Source organism: Typopeltis vanoorti, chromosome 25 (genome assembly GCF_054136105.1).
Source record: "Typopeltis vanoorti isolate ZY-2024b chromosome 25, IOZ_Tvanoo_1.0, whole genome shotgun sequence".
Classification (NCBI taxonomy): Eukaryota; Metazoa; Arthropoda; class Arachnida; order Uropygi; family Thelyphonidae; genus Typopeltis; species Typopeltis vanoorti.
This window is the reverse complement of record NC_143573.1, coordinates 66,061,459-66,083,806: the sequence shown is the minus strand read 5'-3', so window position 1 is coordinate 66,083,806 and position 22,348 is coordinate 66,061,459. Positions and strand designations below refer to the sequence as shown.

The window sequence follows — 22,348 nt, the reverse complement described above, 5'->3', positions numbered from 1 at the left end:
AGCATATCAAAAGTTCCTGGCAAATAAGTCAGCATGTGCTCTTAGAGAATACAGAATATCATCTACTCCGGCTGCCTTTCCACATTTCAAGCCTTTGATAGCTTTTTCTACTTCAAGCAGTGATGACAGCACAGTGCTAAAGAACACTGACCAGGCATGCAGTCAGGAATACATATCCATAATTGAAGTAGAAAAAGCCATCAAAGGCTTGAAATGTGGAAAGGCAGCCGGAGTAGATGATATTCGACCAGAAATGCTGAAGTATGGTGGTATAAAAGTCTTACAGTGGCTGCACTGAATAGTGCAGTGCAGCCACTTAGTCTTTATTTGAGTTGTAAGTCAACAGTTAGAATTGAAGGAAGTACGGGAAGATAGTTTAATGTTAAATCTGGGATGAGACAAGGACGTACGGGGGCTGTTCAATAAGTTATAAGACTATATTTATACAGAAAACAGATTACCTTTAATCGTCATCATTTACATGGTTTTTTTCGAAGTAATAACCATGAGATGCGATGCATTTGTCCCAATGTTGCGTCCACTTCTTAAACACATGTGAAAGTCCATTTTTTGAGAGTTCTTTCAAAACCACCTCTGCAGTGGCTGCACTGCATAGTTCAGAAAGCCTGGACAGAGGGACCAGTTGGTGATGATTGGAGTAGAGCTCTAATAGTACCCATATCTTCTTCTTTGGTGCATCAATCCGAAAATTGGTAAATATCGCAGCACATCACAACATCCTGTCTTGTGACTTCCTTTTTATCTCTTCATAACTCTTAGCACCAGTTAGCATCATTATGTTATTTATATATGAAATTCTTGGTCTGCCTCGTGGCCTCTTTCCTTCTACAGTCCCCCATGCCTCAAACGGTGTTCAATTAGGCCTTTTCTTCTCTTATTGATGTGGTTCATTAATGACCGCTCTTCATGAACTATATTCAGAACTTTTTCATTACTTTTCTTTTCTGTCCAACTAATTTTCATCATCTTTCTCCAGCACCAAATTTCAAATGCTTCCAACTTTTTCATGTCTTGTTTTGTTAGAGTTCAGGTCTCACAACCATATAATGCAATGCTCCATATGTATGTATGTTTTCAATAGCCTTTTTTTGAGCTGGATGCTAAGTCCTTTACTGGTAAAAATGTTTCTTCTGTTATAGAATGCTTTTTTGGCTAGGATTATTCGTGCTTTAATATCTGATTGGTTTCTTTCATCTTCTGTGATAAGACTTCCAAGATATTTAAAAGAGTATACCTGTTGTAGTAGGTTATTATTTATTTCCAGGTTTATTTTCGTTGGATTTGCTTTACTTGTAATTAATAATTTTGTTTTCTTATAATTCATTTTTAGGCTGTACTGTGTGAAGATTTCTTCCATCTTTGTTAGGGTGGCTTTCAGTTTGTTTTCGTTATCAGCTAAAACTGCTATATCATCCGCAAACCGTAGCCAGTTAATATCAATTCCATTCATCTTAGTTCCGGTTCCTATTAGTTCTTTCAGTTTATTGCATCTTCAATGTACAGATTAAACAATATGGATGAAAGGGAGCACCCCTGTCTTACACCTCTATATATTTTTGCTATTGCGGTTTTTGTTGCATTGCTGGCTGCTTCTATTAGGGCTTATTGATGCTTGTAAAGATTAAATATGAGACTTCTATCTCTCCAATCTACCGTTATTGTTTTTAGGAGGTGAAACATTTGATTCCAGTCAATACTATCGAAGGCTTTCTCCAAGTCAAGAAAGACTATCAGAGTATTTTGATTCTTCTCCAATCTTCTTTCAATAACTGTTCTTAGAGCTAGGATTGCTTCTCTTGTCCCCTGCTGTTTCCTGAATCCAAACTGGTATTTGCCAACATATTCTTAGTTGTTAGTCTTTTTTGTATTTGAGTAGTATTTTTGAAGCATGTGATATTAAGCTTATTGTTCGATGATTTTCACACTTGTTTGCATTATTTACTTTAGGAATGGGTATGATAGAGCATTGTGTAAAATCTCTGGGGATGATCCCTGTTTCATAAATATCCTTTATGATCTTGAAAAGGTATGACTTAGTTATGTTTACTGAGTATTTTATTAATTCTGAGGGGATGCTATCATTGCCTGGTGCCTTGTTGGCTGACAATTCATTCAGTGGCCATTCAAATTCATCTTTTAATATAGTTGGACCAATTTCTTCCATATCAAGTCTTGTTTCATCTTCTATGGCCTTGGCATCTAGATCTTTTCCACTATATAGATCTTCTAAGTACTCCTTCTTTCCGAAATTTCTTCCTTATCTATAAGTATGTTCCTCTGTTTATTTTTGATAATTGTACTTCGTGTCTTGTTTTGCTGGCTTATTCCTTACATAATGTTATAAGCCTTATCGATTCTTCCAGTCTTTGTTAGATCTTCTATTTCTTTACATTTCCCTGTAAACCATTGTTCTTTTGCTTCTTTACACTTTCTATTTATCATATTTTTTATATGTTTATATTTGTCTTTGCTTTCTTCCTTTAGGGATGTTTTGCATTTTCTTTTTTCATCTATTAGATCTAGAATGTCCTGGGTAATCCATGGTTTATTTCTTTGCTTCTTCCTTAATCCTATGCAGTCATTGGTGACCTTGATGATTGTATCCTTCAAATGAGTCCATTTTTCCTCTGTTTCTTTTCCCTCTCTCTCTCTCCAGTTTTAATGCTTTCATCAGTTTGCTGTTTATAGTTTCTATGGTTTTCCTCTGTTTTCAGGTTACTTATGTTCCATTTGTGCCTTTTCCTTGGTTGTAACAACTTTTTAAATTTCAGATTACATTTCAATAAAAAAATTGTGGTCACTATCAAAATCAGCTCCCGGGTAACTTTTGCATGATTTTACTTGATTTTTAAATCTATTTCTTGTCATAATATAATATATTTGGTACCTTCCTATAACCCCTGGCATTTTCCAAGTATACCTTCTTTTTGGTACCTCATACCAGGTATTATGGTATGATTATGGTACCCATATATAAAAAGGGAAATAAAACTGAATGTGAGAATTACAGAGGTATTTCCCTACTGAGTGTTCCTGGCAAGATCTATGAAAGTATACTTGAGAAACGGTTGAGAAGAACTGTGGAAGAAAAGCTTGGTGAAGAACAAGCTGGATTCAGGCCAAATAGAGACTGTCAGGATCAGATCTTCACTTTACGACAAATAGTTGAGAAAGCATGGGAATATAATAAAGATCTGTATTTAAGCTTTGTCGATTTGGAAAAGGCATATGATAAGGGGCCAAGAGAGAAGCTGTTCAATACACTACAGTTATATGGTGTCAATGGGGCATTATATCAAGCAATACTTAGTCTTTATTTGAGTTGTAAGTCAGCAGTTAGAATTGAAGGAAGTACAGGAAGATGGTTTAATGTTAAATCTGGTGTGAGACAAGGATGTACATTATCCCCTCTGTTATTCATTATCTATATGGATCACATTATGAAGGAAAGTGGTATTAAACATGATATCAGAATTGGAGATGTTAATTCAGCTCTTTGCTTTATGTGGATGATGTTATACTTCTAAATAAATCCGCTACAAGTCTGCAAGATTCTCTGACTAAATTGAATAGCTGTTGTAATAGATATGGTATGAAGGTCAGCAATAAAAAGACAAAGACAATGAAAATAGGCAGAATCATTGAAAATGTCAACTGTGTTGTGAATGGAGAACCTGTGGAACAAGTAAAACATTTCAGCTACTTAGGCACGATTTTTAGTGAAGAAGGTAAATTAAATATGGAAATAGACAACAGAATCAACAAAGCTGGTATGGTAGGCAGTCAATTGAATAAATTCATATGGAATAAGAGAGAAATCAGTCGGAACACTAAATTAGCTGTATACAAGACAGTGTTCAAACCAGTTTTAACGTATGGATCTGAGAGCTGGGTCAGAAGTAAAACACTTGACCAAAGACTAGAGATAGCAGATATGAGAGTCCTGAGAAAGATTAGAGCCGTGAACAGATGGCATCAATGGCAATATCATATTAAAAACAAGGATATTAGGAAAGAACTCGACATTGTCAGCATCCAGCGTTAGCAGAGCTAATCTCAGGTTGTATGGTCAATTAAATAGAATGGGCGAGGAAAGATTAGCTAAACAAGTGTTCTCTGCCAGGTTCGCAGGAAAAATACCCAGAGGACGACCAAGATATAGGTGGATTGATACATTAAAAAGTGCCTTAGATGATAGAAATATAAGATCTGATAATGTTGGAGTCTTGACAAGTAACAGACTGATTTGGAGGAAAATTATAGATAGGAAGTTAGTAATGACATAAATTTTTCATGTAGTACTGTCATATCCTGTACACCCCTCAAGGGTACATGTGAAGAATTTGATGATGATGAAAATGGCAAATGGCTTGTTTCATCTAGTCATATATTTATATCATGAATAATTTTAATGGTTACAGCAATTTTCAAATAAACAAAATATCTGCGATTATACTTGCAGTGCAAGCTTGGTTCAGTCTATAGTTTTTTGTAAAAAAGTAAACCTTGTCATTGAAGAAGTGGAACTGTTTGACAATTTGAATTCAGAATCAAAATAGAAAAAAAAAACTATGCTTAGCTTTTCTACACAGTAAAGGCATTAATACAGAGTTGGCCTGCTACAAATCAGTGTACATAAAAATGAAAGAAAAGTGGAAAAAAAAGTAATTATTTTTAAATGATATATTTTTACCATAAATTTTCATTATAAAAATATTTTCATATTGATTAGTTAATATATTAATAACTTATATCTGTAATATATTAAATTATTCCATGAAGGAATGAAAAAGGACATTGTGTTTATTTTATCTAGTTAATATAATTAATTAAAACAATAATTATTCATTTTTGCTATTTCTATGTTAAGGTAATTTATTTCAGGAATGCATTGAAAATGAACCAATATATTCTGAAATAAATTCCAAACATAATGCATTCATATTCATGTGAAAGCAAGGTGTTAAATGATGTTTTCTATGCAAGGCAAACTGTTAAGACAAATCCAGACTGGTTGATCATACTTTGAAATAAATTATTTTCTAATAAGTTTCTGCAATTTTGTTAGTCTCTAATGATGTTTATTGTTGTTGTGAGTAAATTATTAGAAATGCTGATTTCTTTTAGTTTTGGATGACAGAATCATTATGATGACTTTTTTTACTTTAAAATTAAAAAATGGTAAAAAGCATGAACATTACTTACATGGAATGTGGTATGTTTTGCAGCCTAGGAATAAGCTGATTGGTATCTTTAGCTTCCAACAATTTGTCACTAGAAAGTGACAAAATTGATAAAGCAGTCTGAAAAATGACAACACTTCCTGGAGAATAAAAAAAGAATGTCATAGAACATGAAATTATATGTGAACAGCAATTTAAAACTTAAACTTCAAATCAAAATACACTGTTATTACTTTCTGATTTATTATGAGGTTAAGTTTTGCTGAACTAAATAAGCCTAATAAAAATATTAGAAATCAGCAGCAGAGCAAGCTGCATTTAACATACCTTCTAGCAAAAAGAGATCCCATATAGTCAGAACAGTGTCCCAACATGGAAGTGTTGTAAACAGGCATAACAACCACGAAGGAGTATAAATCAGTGGATCCACACCAAGATTTTGCTAAAAATAAAACAAGATTTTTAATTAAGTTTAGGCTTAATTTGGTTTTAAAAATCCAAACAATTGGCCTCCTTTGCCAATTTCCATATTACTAATTACATTCATTTATCCATTTGTACATTTCGCATAGATATAGTAGCTCTGATCTGAGTGAGTGAATTTTAATAAAATTCAGTATTTATACAAAAATTGGTCCAGACATTTCACTTTAAGATATAGTTAGTTTTGATGGAATACATAATTTAATTAATAACTCTGGGTGGACTGAATTTTTGTCATCTCAATTTTAAAAATGATAACTGTGTTACCTTGATGGACCTGTGATTTCAGTCAGGATTTCTCCATGACTGCAGGTCATAAAGGGTCCAGTTATTCCTGTCTTGGGCCTTTCTTCTCCATTTTCTTCCAACTTTCTTAATCATTGGGTCTTCCCACCTTAAGGCTAGTCTTCGTTTCCTTTTGGTATCTCTCAGATACCAGTTTGTAACTCTGATTCCATCTGTTGTCTTTCATTCTGGCGAGATGTCCTGCCCATCTTCTTCCGCTGTTGTAGATTGCTTTTATTATATCCGTGAGTCCAGACTTCTTCCTGATTTCTGTGTGTCTTACGTGGTCTATTTTTGTTTATATTGTACATTCTTCTTTCTATTGCACGATGAGTTGTTATTAAACTTTGTTCTTCTTTTAAAGTTGTGTTCCATGTTTCACTGCCAAAAGTTAATGCTGGTAAACTGTGACTATTGAAAAGATGGGCTCTTATTTCGATATCTATGTTTTGGTTGGCAATTGTTGATTTTATTTTGTTGAAGGCTATCCAAGCAGCTCTTTTTCTCCTTGCTATTTCATTTGTTATATCATTACTAGGGGGGGGCTATGCCCCCTGGCACCTATGGTGCCCAACCCCCACGAGTTCTGGACTGGTAGGCCGGTTCTCCTTGAATTCTGATTACTCAAAATGGGGTTTCTTTCATCCCCCCCCGAGTCGAGTTCTGGACTGGTAGACTGGTTCTCCTTGAATTCCGATGACTCAACACTCAGGGTAGCCCCTGAGTTTCAAAAACGTGACATAAAAAGCTTATCATTTTATATATATAGAGTAGATTCATTTTTATGGGCTGTCCGAGGTAGATGTATTCTTCAATTTTTTCAATGGTGTGAGATTCTAGAGTGATTGTATGATCTTTACAGTATATGTTTTTCCTCTATCTTGTTTTGTCCGGGTGTATTTCCAATCCAATTCTTTGGCAGTTTTGGCTTATGTTATTCAGCATTGATTCTAAGAGTTTGGGTGAGTGAGATATTAATATCAGTCATCGACGAATAATAAGATATTTAACATTTCACCATCAATGTTTATTCCAACTTTCATGTCAATTTTACGAATGATGCTGTCCAGAGTAGATGTGAAGAGACTAGGTGATAAGACATCACCCTGACGTACTCCTCTACTTAAGTTAATAATTTTAATTGGGTGATTGAAAAGGATGATATTTGTTGTGCCTTCTTTGTAGATATCTTTTATGAGTTGGATGTATGCTTTTTCTACGCCTTGTTCTATTAAAGCTTGGAATACTGCGTTATGCTCAACAGTGTCAAATGCTTTTTTAAAATCTATAAAAAGAAGACAAAGTGAAATCTGGTATTCTCTGCACCTTTCTGTTAGCTGAGTAATAGTTTGAATGTGATCTATTGTTGAAAAGCTTTTTTTTGAAACCAGCCTGTTCTTTGCAGCCATTTTCGTTGATGGAGGTTTGTATTCGGTTGAGGATGACTCTGGCGAATATTTTGTGTGTGTGTGTGGGTGTGGGTGTACTAATAGACAGATGGGTCTGTAGTTACTGATGTCTTCTTTATTACCTTTTTTATGCAAAATTATGGTCTTAGATGTTTTCCATTCAGTAGGTACTTTCCTTAATTGTATATATCAGGTAAGCCTTTCTGCTAGAGCTTTAAAAAGTATTTGTCCACCCATTTTTACTTCATCAGATTTTATACCATCAATTCCTGGTGATCGGCCATTTTTCATATGGTGGATAGTCATTTTTACTTCTTCAGGTAGGACAGATGGTATTTCCAAATTTTCAGTGTGGTACTGGAGCTGTGATTACTTGTTTAGATGAGCAAAGGTTCTCATAAAACAATTTTACTATTTTTTCCATTTCACCTCTGTTTGTGTGTCTGTTTCGTTGATTGTCTATGAAGGCTGATGGTAGTGGTTGCTTTAGATTTATTTCTTTTTCTACTTTTTTTAGGCTACTGCAGAGCCTAGCTGCTTCTGCCAATTTTGTGGTTCTATACATGTTATAATTGTCTATGATATTCTGCCTCAGTTGTTTATAAATAATTTTATATTCTAGACAGTCTTTTCCTGTATCTTTCAGTATTCTTCTTTTCTTCAATAGTTCTATTGTTCTTGCTGATAGGCATTCCCTGGTCTTAGGAGGAAGTTCATACAAGGTTCTTTCTTTGCAGTTCATTAATTGATTGTTAAAGTTTGTTAAATCTTCAATGTTATTTTTTAATTTCCAGTCGGTTTCTTCTTCCACATTTTTTCTAAATTCTTCTGGGTTTATCTGTTTACTATTTACAGTACGTAAACAAAAAAAAAAAAAAAAAAAAAGGAAAGTTTCTTCATTCAGCTGCAGTGATAATGATCATGTTGCTACATACAAATATTATTAAAATACATCTTTACATAACTGTCTTTGATCATTTCCTCATTTTTTTATTCATATAACAATTATCTACAAGCAAAAGATGTATACATTTATGTTGGCTAAGTTGGAGAATGCTTAGTTATTATTATTATTCCAAGGAGTCAAAGACTCATCGTGAGAGATCCCTCGTAGGAAACACAAAGTCTATAATACCACTCCTTAAACTCATTGACCGTTCTTGCTCTAACCACTCTATCAGGCAATGCATTGCACGGTTCAACCACCCTCCATGCAAAGAAACCACTCCCTCTTGCTCACAGTTTCCTTTCGTAACTTCCAGGGATGGCCGCTTGTTATAACTCCTTCCCGCTGTTCAACCAAGCAAAAGAACTCCCCAGTGTCAATCCTGTAACTACCTCTAAACAGCTTAAGTCTCAATTATATCACCTCTCCTTCTTCTATCCACCAAACTCTGCAGTCCACATTCCCTCAGATGAGGAGCAGAGCGATACAACTTTGCAAGAAGACTGGATGAATAAATGTATGTGCGGGCTACCAGTTCAATGCTGTAAGGCAGTGTTTCTCAAAGTGTGGTATGCGGACCCCCGGGGTCTGCGAAAGGTCTTCAGGGGGTCCATAGCAATTTTTGGCTGTGTATCATTAATGCACGGAATAAAATTTAAGTTTCAGATCGTAAAACGTTCCTATTGTATCACTGAATAAGGTACAGAGACATCTGCAGGCTGTGTAATATGTTTCTCAACAAACAATGCAATTAGACACAACTGGGATCAAAACGGCACTGACTAATGAATCACATGACCCCCTCCCACATAAAATGCTGTATAGTAGACAATCAAAACCGTATGGTGCACCGGCAACATATGGTTTTGTTTGAGTGAACGTGTTAAAACTAAGAAATATATAGTGAATGTGTTTCAGATATTATATAAGGAATTCGGTTGAAGAGAAATAGCATTTCAACTGAACTGTCGGCTTGCCTTTGTCAATTAGTAGTGCGATCTTTTGTTAATACCGCACCAATCATATGAACATAGCTGCTTTATCTCTACTGGCCTACCATTGCTGTCTGTTTCGAGTTTTGCTTTCACTAGCCATTTGTTGAAGGACTGTTCGTTAAATACGGTAATTTTTTTAGCTTTCAAATTCTTAAGTATGGTTGAAGACTGGATTTTTAAAATGCACAAAAGAGAGGAACATAGTAGATACAAGTAGCTGTCAGCAACAAGAAAATGTTGATATTATTATTATTATTGGCAACTCCAAGGAGTCCTTAGACTCATCGAGGGAGGCCCCAAATCATGTTCATCATAACTATTCGACATTCACACAGTATCTATCATACCTTGCCTTAAGCTCATTCACTGTCACAGCACCCACTACAGACTCTGGCAGCTTATTCCACTCATTCAGCACTCTAAAAGTAAAGAACCCAGCTCAAACACCCTTACTAAGCACACAATATTGTATCTGGATCAAGTGAAATTGATAAGTATGTGTCATCCGACATCTCTAAAGAACCAACTAGGAAGAAGATGAGACAACTTTGTAAGTACGATATAAATTACTTGAAATGTGGATTTTCATGGAGGGGAAATGAAGAAGAGGAACCTATTCCATTATGTGTAATTTTCGGTGAAACTTTAAAAAATGAAAGCATGAAACCATGTAATTTAAATCGCCATTCTGAATCAAAACATAATGAATGCAAGGACAAACCTGTCGAATTTTTTCAAAATAAACTAAAAAATTTAAAAGAATCTCCAGAAGTGATGCCGATTGTGTCAGGAGGTGAAAACACGAAGGCTTTAGAAGCTTCATATCGTGTGCCGCTATTAACAGCAAAAAGTGGTGCAGCGGAAACAATTGGTGAAACTTTGGTCAGGCCTGCAGCAAAAATAATAGCGGAAAAAATTATGATCGGAGATAATGCAAAAAGATCTTTTGATCAGATTTGCCTTTCAAATAGTACTGGTCATCGAAGAATCACTGAAATGGCTGAAAACATAAAACAAACATTGTTATCCGATATACGTAAGAGTCGTTATTATACGTTGCAGGTAGATGAATCCACCAAAATTACAAATTTTGCAAATCTTCTAGTGTTCGTTTGGTACGAAAAAAATCAAAAAATTCATGACGACCTTTTATATTGCCAATGTTAAACTGTGAATGAAACTGTTGTGTATTTTGTTTTTTCATTCACATTTAACATTGTTTATTATATATCAATCATGACTTGTATAAAAGTTATTTATTAATCCTTATTTAAGAATTATTATTTAAGTATTTATTCTGAATTTAATCAGCTATTAATTAATTAAATTAAACAATAATATGTGTATAATTTATTGTAACTTATATATATATCATAACGTGAATATTATTATAGTTATCTGTATACGAAATGAAAGAGTTGATTAAGTAGCTCTAATATTCTATTTATTGTGTTTTTATTAACTCAATGTAGTGTTTTTATTACTTATGTAACATTAACGAAAATGTTTGTTTATTTGTTGTCATGGAAACGCATGAAGTAAACGAGCGTGAGTGGAACAGAGCATGAGCTTCGATAACGGAAAAAAAAATAAAAGGTAACAAGGAGAGTTGGGACGGAATTTTTGAAGCGGGAAGAAGCAAGGGTATAAACTAGACAGGTGGAAGTAAATGAAAGGTTCTCAAGGGCAGAAGTTAAAAGGGATAATATTTATAAGCGAGCAAAGACGAAGTGAATCTTATAGTTAGCTGAAGGTGAAGTCAGCAGTAATAATAAAAAGAAATTAATGCCGTAATCGGATAATATAAAAAACTGGACGTTCAGTGAAGAATTCTGAATCAATCCAGTAAGTCTAGAATTGCGACTTATTTCTAATTTGCCCTAAGGAGAACTGCACAGTGTTTAATTGGCTAATGAGTGGTAACAAGGATAATTAAAGTACCCTACAGTTGATATCTAGAGTTGTGAAGCGCGATTAATAGTGTTTTAGTTATAACTGTGGAGAAGTCTTATAGATGTGTTCTTAAGTGTAATAAATATATTTTGAAAGTATACTCACAACGTAATTGATGTACTAAGAACTATTTCTGGTAAGGACTGTCATATTGATTTATTTCAATGCATGAAGAATTGAGTGTTAATTACGCTACGTTCAACCTAACTTTAACTGTGGCAATTCTTTGAGATTGAGAATTGAAAATAAAATTTGCTTGAGAAATATTTACAGCTATTAGTGCCTGCGGTGTTTTTTAAGCGTATAGAATGGCTGAGAAATGCGTGGAAACTGATTAAATAGGAAGTTCTATTATATTTAATTAAGTGAAGGAACTTTGTGACTCAGAAACTGAGAAAGTGTATGTGAAGGTTTGGAAGATTGAACTAATGTGATTGACTTGACTTAATGTTTAAAATTAGAAATAGAATTTATGTATGTGTTATATAGCTTATATTAAATGTTTTATTTTGTTAATCTAATTATTGTGTTTGCCTGAATTCCTTTTTATTGCACCGTTCATAAAAATTCGAATCTTGCGGGAATCCCAAGTGGAAAACAAATACATCGGCCAGAATAAATGAGGAGACTGCTAACTAACTATGAATTGATCCTGCTATTTTATATAGACTAATCTAAGGACAGAGTGGCGCAGTATAATAGAAATTTCCCTACCCTTGGATTGGTGATCAATTTACAATTAGTTGTTTTTTTTGATGAAAGTGACTTATAACAAGATGGCGGATTTGAACATGAAGAAGAGAATGTCACTACACCAACCCTTGCCAGAACATACAACAGGAGAAGAAATATTCAACAGTATAAATACTTTTTATGCATCAAAACATGCTTGATTGGAAAAGCTGTGCTGGAATAAGCACGGACGGAGCGAAATCTATGGTCGGATCTAAAAAGGCTTGCTTCAAGGATTCTAGCTGTTGCACCAAATGCAAAGTCGACACACTGCTGCATACACAGGGAGGCTTTGGCTACACATAAGTTGTCTACAGACCTAAGAAAAGTTCTTGATGAAGCTGTAAAAATCATAAATTACATTAAAGGCCGTCCTCTAAACGCCAGACATTTCTCTCAACTTTGCAAAGAAATGGGAAGCAACTATACACAACTTCTTTTCCATACCGATGTTCGTTGGCTTTCTCATGGAAAAGTTCTTACTCATTTATTTGAACTTCGGAATGAACTACAAGTTTTTCTTGATGAAAAGTTTGAATTGAAAAAGCAATTACATAATTGGAAATGGCTCAGTCAATTAGCATACCTGGCAGATATATTTACTGTATTAAATAGTCTTAATTTATTTTTACAAGGCAAGGAAATTTCTATATTTCATGTCCAAGATAAAGTGAATGCCACGTTGGCAAAAATGAAGTTATGGCAAAAGCGGGTTGGTAATGGAGAATTTGACGCGTTTCCATCACTTCATGAATTGCTCGCAAGTTCAAATGAACAAATTGATGATGATGGAAAATTACTATCATGCAGCATTTAAAAAGCTTACAAATGAATCTAGAAAAGTATTTCTCTGAATTGGACATTAATATTGAGTGGATAAGATACCCTTTCAATAAAAACAAATTTATGGCAAAGGATCTATCGTCAATAGAAGAAGAACAACTTTTAGAACTAGCTTCTGATGGTTTCCTAAAAAATAAATACAGCAAGAATACGTTATCATCATTTTGGCTGCAAATACAGAATGAATTTCCTGAATTAACAGATAAAGCTCTAAGGTTCATTTTTCTATTTCTAAGTTCATATCTATGCGAAGTTGGATTTTCGGCCCTTGTAGATATTAAGACGAAGAAGAGGAATCGCATTATAGATGTCGAACCGCATCTGAGATTGAAATTACAACTATAGGGCCAAATTTTGCTGAAATTTTATCTCACCATAAGCAATTTCACTCCTCTCATTGATGATAAATTATTTTAAGTAAGTAAAACTTCATAGTATCTTTATAAAGTTTGTTCTATTAAAAATAAATCATATTTTTTTGTTTACATGAACATATAAATTTAAATAAAATAGATATTTAATTTTTTAATATTTTAAATTAATTGATTCGTTTTAATTAAATTAATTAGGGGGTACTTGGTAATAATGAAAATTTAAGAAGGGGTCCACGGATATCTGAAGTTTGAGAAACACTACTGTAAGGGATCAGTGCTGCAGTATCCAGGTATTTGCTTACGCTTGGAATCGCCGAACTTTATACATAGTTTTTACTATATTCGGCATGAAACTCTTTGAGTTTCTTATTCGGCTAAGAAACTATATGGGATGTAATATCCCTTAACTTAAACAAATTGAAGCCTTTGGCTCTTCACATTCACACACTACTGTAAGGTTTTAAAATTTGGGAAGCAATGTGGGATGCAGAGGATACAGTTGGTGGAAACATCTCAGAGAAGGTGAAGACAATGGATCTGGGATGGGGGGGGGGGATGATGATGGACCTAAAATTACAGGGACACTTGCTAAAATTGTAAAGATGGCAGATAAGACCATGACAATGATGCAAAGGACACTAACACATCATCATAACACTAATTACGGCTATAGACCATATTGGTCTGTTCCGGTCTCATTATCCATCCAATATTCTTTTTTGAAGTCTACCCTGCCTTCTCTTTCCAATTACTTATATTTTAGTATTTGTTTAGGATGTCGGGTATTGGCCATTCGGTTTACATGTTCACTCCATTTTTGTTTATAATTGTTTAGTTTTTCTTCTATTGATTTTGTTTTTTTAGTTCTTTTAAAATATCTTCATTCCTTTTTTGATCTAATAACGTGTATTTTGCAGTTCTTCTCATAAATCTCATTTCACTTGTTTTTATTCTTTGTTTATTGCCCAAATTTCAGTGCCATATAATAATGTGGGCACTGATAAAGTATTGTATATTTTCAAGTGAGTTTCTTTTTGTACTATATTTGGGTTGAGTGTTCTATTTATCAGGCCTATAATCTGTAAAAATTTTGAAGTTTTAGTTTTTAACTTTGTCTTTTTCTCCTTCCTAATAACTGAAAGTATTTATCTTTCTATTATTTTATTATTAATAACTATTTTGCTTATAACTGGAGTTTGTCCACAAAATGCCATCGTTTCAGTTTTATCTATGGAAATTTTCATTCCAAACTGTTCTTCTATAATGCTTAAATTATATATTGTTCTTTGTAAATTGTCTTCCTTATCTGATATTATCTGATCATCTGCAAATAATAGCATATTTATTTTGTTACTCCGGGAAATTTCTATACCTTGATTGTTTAAGGTGTTTCACTGTATTAATATTTCATTAATGTAAATATATATTGAAAAGTATTGGAGACAGAGGGCATCTCAGTCTTACTCCTTGGTTTATAGATTGTTTTTCAGACAACTTTTCATTAATTTTTATTTCATTATCTTTATATATATTCAATATTGCATGTAGTAAAATATTAGGTATATTGATTCTTTGTAATATATCAAACAGTATATATCTTTTTACTTTATCAAATGTTTTTTCGTAATCTGTAAACAATCTCTTCTTTTTTCTATAAGTAGTTTTAAAAAGAAAGCTGCATCCATTGTCGAGCATCCTTTTCTAAATCAATTTTGACATTCTAATAATATTTTTAGTTTTTCATTAAGTATTCTGCTACATATTTTGTAGCATGTATTCAATAAACTAATACCTCTGTAGTTAGCAGGTTTTGTTTTATCCCCTTTTTTAAATATAGGTCAGGGGTGAACTGGCCATGTGTGCAACGTGTGCAATGCACACAGGATAGTAAAGGCACCAATGAGGAGGAAATACTTAAAAAAAAAAAAAAACATACGTTTTTTAAAGTGATATTTTTATTGGAGGGGGGGGGATAGAGGTGCCAACTAAAGTTTTGCACACAGGCACCAGACACTATTGGCATGCCTCTGATATAAGTATTACTATGCTTGTATTCCATTCTATTGGTATTTGTCCATTTGTACATATTTTATTTAAACTTTGAAATTTTAATCTTTGAAATTTTTTTCCAGCAAATTTATAAAGTTCGGAGTTTATCCCATCTTCTCCTGCTGATTTGCCATTTTTTATTTTATTTACGTTATCCTTTAATTCTTTCATTGTTATCATATTATTTAAGTTATTTTGGTAAGTTTCTGGTATAATTATTTTTGTTGCCAGTATTATCCTTCCAAAAATCTGTCAAGTAATCCAAGAATTCTTTTACATCTATTTCGCAATTTATATTTGCAGTTTCTTTTATATCTGCATTCATGTGTTTTAGTATTTTGTACACACTGGGTCTTATTTTGTACATCGTCATTTTCTAGATATGATACAAATTTTTCCCAGCTTTCTCTGTCTCTTTTTCAGGTTTCTCTCTTGGCTATTGCTCGTCATTTTTTATATTCAATTTCATCTTCTTGTTTTTTGCTACTTAACCATCTTTAAAAGTCAGCTTTTTATTTTCAATTATTGTTTTTATTCAATTATCTGTAATAATTTCTTATCTTTAATTTCTTAATAATTAATCATCTTTTTTTTCAATTATTGTCTATATTTGAGTTGTAAGTCAGCAGTTAGAATTGAAGGAAGAACAGGAAGATGGTTTAATGTTAAATCTGGTGTGAGACAAGGATGTACATTATCCCCTCTGTTATTCATTATCTATATGGATCACATTATGAAGGAAAGTGGTATTAAACATGATATCAAAATTGGAGATGTTAATGCCAGCTCTTTACTTTATGTGGACGATGTTATACTTCTAAATAAATCCGCTACAAGTCTGCAAGATTCTCTGACTAAATTGAATAACTGTTGTAATAGATATGGTATGAAGGTCAGCAATAAAAAGACAAAGACAATGAAAATAGGCAGAATAATCATTGAAAATGTCAACTGTGTTGTGAACATAGAACCTGTGGAACAAGTAAAACATTTCAGCTACATAGACATGATTTTTAGTGAACATGGTACATTAAATATGAAAATAGACAACAGAATCAACAAAGCTGGTATGGTAGGAAGTCAATTGAATAAATTCATATGGAATAAGAGTGAAATTATTCAGAACACTAAATTAGCTGTATACAATACAGTGTTCAAACAAGTTTTAACTTATGGATCTGAGAGTTGGGTCAGAAGTAAAACACTCGACCAAAGACTAGAGATAGCAGATATAAGAGCCCTGAGGAAGATTAGAGGCATGAACAGATGGCATTAGTAGCAATATTGTATTAAAAACGAGGATATTCGGAAAGAACTTGAGATTGTCGGCATCCAGGAATGTGTTAGCAGATCTAATCTGGTGGTATTGTCACTTAAACAGAATGGGCAAGGAAAGATTAGCAAAACAAGTGTTCTCTGCCAGGTTGGCAGGAAAATGACCCAGAGGAAGACCTAGAAGAGGGCAGTCTGCTTAATAGATGCATCTATTAAGCAAACTCTCTAATCTGTTTTCATAGACATTCTGTTTCTTTATGACTTTTGAACAAGTCTTTTCACATCTAACAGATAAGCTTAGGTGTTGATGGTTATTCATGACTTATTTTTCACGGTATTAACAACACTACAAACACTTTTTAACAACAAAGATGTTTTATTACCGCTAATATTTCGCTGATTTTCAACTCAGCATCATCAGAGCACAACACACATGTAAACGCGACAGTGAGTGAGTGAAACAATATAATTGCAAAAGACAAAAGATCTAAAGTCCTATTTTTGGCGTCCTCTAACGGGAAAAAAAAAAAAAAAACAGCAGTTATCCAGGAGTTTTTCTTAGGATAACCGTCTCCCAAATTTTTGGCAAATTAATGCAACTATATTTGTTAAGGTTGGGAGAATTCTTCAAAGCCATTGCTGACTCAAAAAATAATCTTTCAGATCTATACCGACTCCTAAATAGCACATTCGTTTTCCTCCATCTAATCCTGTGTGAAGGAGTGTCCAAAGCGTGGTCTGCCAGTCCCGACTTGCCATAGTAATAGTAGCGAATGTATCTTTCATGTTCTTCCAGGCGGATGTTCACTGATCTTCCTGTTTGCCCATAATAGGCCAAATCACAGTCACACGGAACTTCATACACTCCTGGGTGTGCTAAAGGGTGAAGTTTATCCTTAGGCGAGCGGATCAGAGTTGCCAGCTTGACATGAGGTTTGAAAGTGGTGCGAAGGCCATGTTTCAACAATACTTTGGCTATCTTTTCCGATGTACCTCTGATATAGGGAATAGAAATGGTCATGTTGTATTCTTGTGTATTAGGGAAGGGCAGAGTAATGGGCCTATGTAGTATTTTATCTATTTTGTAGGGATTGTAGCCGTTGGCTAAGAACGTATGGCGCAGGTATTGGAGTTCAGTGGTCAGAGCTGTATCGTTAGAACAAATGGCTCTGGCTCTGTGTGTAAGTGTTTTTAAAATGCTGTACTGTTGGACTGGATGATGATGTGATTGTTTATGTAGGTATCTTCCTGTGTGCGTAGGCTTTCTGTAAATAGAAAAAGATGGTGCACCATCTGAAAGGCGGGTGACTAATGTGTCAAGAAATGGTAAACAGTTATTTGATTCTTTTTCTACTATGAAGTGAATTTTGGAGTGTTGGCTGTTTAGGTAGGTGACAAAAGCATCCAAAGTGTCTTGTCCATGGGGCCAGATGGCAAACACATCATCTACATAGCGTAACCACACCTGTGGCTTGTATGTAGCTGTGGTAAGTACTTTGTTTTCAAAGTGTTCCATGTAAAAATTTGCTAACGGGGAAGAGAGGGGGAAACTCATCATCATCATCAAATTCCTGCCATATACCCTCAAGGGGTGTACAGGATATGACAGTACTACATGAAAAAATTACATCATTACTAACTTCCTATCTACAATTTTCCTCCAAATCAGTCTGTTACTTGTCAAGACTCCAACATTATCAGATCTTATATTTCTATCGTCTAAGGCACTTTGTACCGTATCAATCCACCTATATCTTGGTCTTCCTCTGGGTCGTTTTCCTGCCAACCTGGCAGAGAACACTTGTTTTGCTAATCTTTCCTCTCTCATTCTATTTAAGTGACCATACCATCTGAGATTAGCTCTGCTAACGCATTCCTGGATGCTGACAATGTCAAGTTCTTTCCTAATATCCTCATTTTTAATATGATATTGCCATTGATGCCATCTGTTCACGCCTCTAATCTTTCTCAGGACTCTCATATCTGCGGTCTCTAGTCTTTGGTCAAGTGTTTTACTTCTGACCCAGCTCTCAGATCCATGAGTTAAAACTGGTTTGAAGACAGTCTTGTATACAGCTAATTTAGTGTTCCGACTAATTTCTTTCTTATTCCATATGAATTTATTCAATTGACTTCCCACGATACCAGCTTTGCTGATTCTGTTGTCTATTTCTATATTTAGTTTACCATCTTCAGTAAAAATTGTGCCTAAGTAGCTGAAATGTTTTACTTGTTCCACGGGTTCTCCATTCACAACACAGTTGACATTTTCAATGATTCTGCCTATTTTCATTGTCTTTGTCTTTTTATTGCTGACCTTCATACCATATCTATTACAACAGCTATTCAATTTAGTCAGAGAATCTTGCAGACTTGTAGCGGATTTATTTAGAAGTATAACATCATCCGCATAAAGCAAAGAGCTGACATTAACATCTCCAATTTTGATATCAGGTTTAATACCACATTCCTTTATAATGTGATCCATATAGATAATGAATAACAGAGGGGATAATGTACATCCTTGTCTCACACCAGATTTAACATTAAACCATCTTCCTGTACTTCCTTCAATTCTAACTGCTGACTCACAACTCAAATAAAGACTAAGTATTGCTTGATATAATGCCCCATTGACACCATATATCTGCAGCGTATTGAATAGCTTCTCTCTTGGCACCTTGTCATATGCCTTTTCCAAATCGACAAAACTTAAATACAGATCTTTGTTATATTCCCATGCTTTCTCGACTATTTGTCGTAAAGTGAAGATCTGATCCTGACAGCCTCTATTTGGCCTGAATCCAGCTTGTTCTTCACCAAGCTTTTCTTCCACAATTCTTCTCAACCGTTTCTCAAGTATACGTGCATAGATCTTGCCAGGAACACTCAGTAGGGAAATACCTCTGTAATTCTCACATTCAGTTTTATTTCCCTTTTTATATATGGGTACTATGAGAGCTCTACTCCAATCATCGGGAATTCGTCCCTCTGTCCAGGCTTTCTGAACTATGCAGTGCAGCCACTGTAAGACTCTTATATCACCATACTTCAGCATTTCTAGTCAAATATCATCTACTCCTGCTGCCTTTTTCTACTTCTAGTATGGATATGTATTCCTGACTGCATGCCTGGTCAGTGTTTTTTATCACTGTGCTGTCATCACTGCTTGTTTCATTTAGCAGTTTTTCAAAGTAATTACTCCATACTTCAAGGATATCTTTTTCTCCTGTTTTCATTTCACCTTTATCATCTCTAATTCCTTTTACAGCACTCTTTCCTCCATTCCTAAGCTTCTTCAACAACCTCCAGAATATTTTGCCACCTTCTTGATATTTATTTTCTATATTCTTGCCAAAGTCCTCCCATGACTTTTGTTTAGCTAGTTTTACACACTGTTTAGCTTTCTTACATTTGTCTCTGTATTCTGTAAGAGTAAAAGCTGACTTATTTGCCAGGAACTTTTGATATGCTTTCTTCTTTTCCTTCACTGCCTCTTTAACTTCCTGTGTCCACCAGGGAGTTCTAATTTTTTTATCTTTGCACACAACCTCACCACATGCCTCTCTCGCAGAATCAATCAATGTTTCCTTCAGAGTTTGCCACTGAATCTCCAAGGTTTGATTCCTGTTCTCAAACTCTTTCATTTTCTTTTCAATAATATTTCTGTATTTTAGTCTACAGTTTACATCTGAGAGCTGCTCAACTTTTATTCGCTTTAAAACTTTCTTACATGTTATTCTTTTCAATATGAAATTCAATTTTATCCTGCTCAAGACTAAATAGTGATCACTTCCAATTTCAAATCCTCTGTACACTCTGGAGTCCTGCACCAGGGAGAAAACATCACTATCAACAATAACATAGTCAATGAGACTTTTCTTATTCCTAGCCTCTTCTCTCCATGTGAATTTGTGCACATTTTTATGTTGGAACATGGTGTTAGTAATAACCAGTCCATGTCCTGAGCAGAAATCCAACAGATATTTGCCATTATTATTAGCTTTGCTCTTTTCTCCAAATTTTCCCAAAATATTTTTGTATGTCTCACAAACATTTCCTACTCTACTATTTAGATCCCCAACAAGGACCAACTTTTCCTTTTTTATTGTGTCAGTTGCTTTTTCTAAAGCCTCAAAAAATTCCTCCACTTCTACCTTAGTAGAACCTTCTGTGGGACCATAGGCACAAATAAGTCTCATTGTCCAGTTCCCCATTCTCATATTTGCCCACATTACTCTACTTGAGACTGACTGCCATTCAAGAAGATTAGCCTCGTATTTTGTGTTGAATACTATGGCTACTCCTTCTTTTCCTTGATTGTTATTGCCTGAATATAACATTTTGTATTTATTGCTCAGAAAGATCTCACCAGTTTTGGTCTTTTTTGTTTCAGTCACCCCTATTATGTCGATCTGGTACTTATCTAATTCCTCAGCTAGCTCCATTTCTTTGCCATTCAGGCTTCTTACGTTGATAGTACCGATCTTTAACTCTGGTGATGTTGAGTTGGGGTTTGTTTTCAGATTTGTTCCAGTAGCTGACTTTTCGCTGTTCGCCCTGGTTCCCTGGCGAAAACAACGGGGGCCTTGTTTAACCGGGTGACGCCCCAGCCGGCATGAAATTTTGTCATGTTGTACTATCATTTTTTATTTTGGTTTAACCAATAAGAATACAATTTGGTCGGCTAAATCCCAAATTGCCAGCCCATCCTCGTTCGTTCAGTATCAAAGTAGATACCCAACAGGGTGCACCACGAGAAGGTGAGGATTGGACATTAGGTCAGAAGCCCTGGTCGGTTCTCCGCATTCCTTTAAATGCTATGTGGAGGTCTCCTCTCAGTTATACAGCTTTGACCCTTAAGCACCCCTAGGGGGGAACTCATAGCAGTACCATTAATCTGTTTGTAGAATTCCCCCCCCCCCCCATGTAAAGTAACCTGCATTCATGGTAAATTGAAATAATTCAAAAATATCTGGGGGAAATTTAGACTTGATTAAATCAAGAGTGTCTATAAGTGGTACATTGGTAAATAAGGAGGTGACATCGAAACTAACCATTATGTCTGAATCTTTTAGGATTAGATTTTTAACCAGTGTTTTGAAATGGATTGAATTTTTTACAAAAGTAGAGGAGTTGCCAGTAAGGGAGACAAGCGACTTGGCTAAATGCCGGGCCAGTTTATATGTGGGACTATCTATGCTATCAACTATGGGGCGTAGGGGAATATTAGTTTTGTGGATTTTTGGTAATCCATAAATACGGGGTGGTTTAACATGAATTGGTTTTATTTTCCTGATGATTTCTTTGGGCCATGATGTCACTTTTTTTCAGTAATTTTCGGACTTTTTTCTTACACACAGAGCTTAAACACTTACACACAGAGCCAGAGCCATTTGTTCTAACGATACAGCTCTGACCACTGAACTCCAATACCTGCGCCATACGTTCTTGGCCAATGGCTATAATCCCTACAAAATAGATAAAATACTACTCTGCCCTCCCCTAATACACAAGAATACAACATGACCATTTCTATTCCCTATATCAGAGGTACATCGGAAAAGATAGCCCAAGTATTGTTGAAACATGGCCTTCGCACCACTTTCAAACCTCATGTCAAGCTGGCAACTCTGATCCGCTCGCCTAAGGATAAACTTCACCCTTTAGCACACCCAGGAGTGTATGAAGTTCCGTGTGACTGTGATTTGGCCTATTATGGGCAAACAGGAAGATCAGTGAACATCCGCCTGGAAGAACATGAAAGATACATTCGCTACTATTACTATGAGTCGGGACT

General features: G+C 34.8%; 1 protein-coding gene across 3 annotated transcripts in view; it reads right to left on the bottom strand.

Annotated features, from left to right (window-relative positions):
- LOC150092812 (carabin-like) overlaps window positions 1-22,348 on the bottom strand; it is a 183,878-nt gene that overhangs the window by 70,342 nt on the left and 91,188 nt on the right. For all 3 annotated transcript variants that reach the window (XM_090414655.1, XM_090414656.1, XM_090414657.1), the window contains 2 exons: window positions 5,532-5,646; window positions 5,227-5,344 (listed from right to left, as the gene is read on the bottom strand). In XM_090414655.1, coding sequence (XP_090270781.1) covers window positions 5,227-5,344; window positions 5,532-5,646 — 233 coding nt within the window. The remainder of the gene's footprint in view (window positions 1-5,226; window positions 5,345-5,531; window positions 5,647-22,348) is intronic.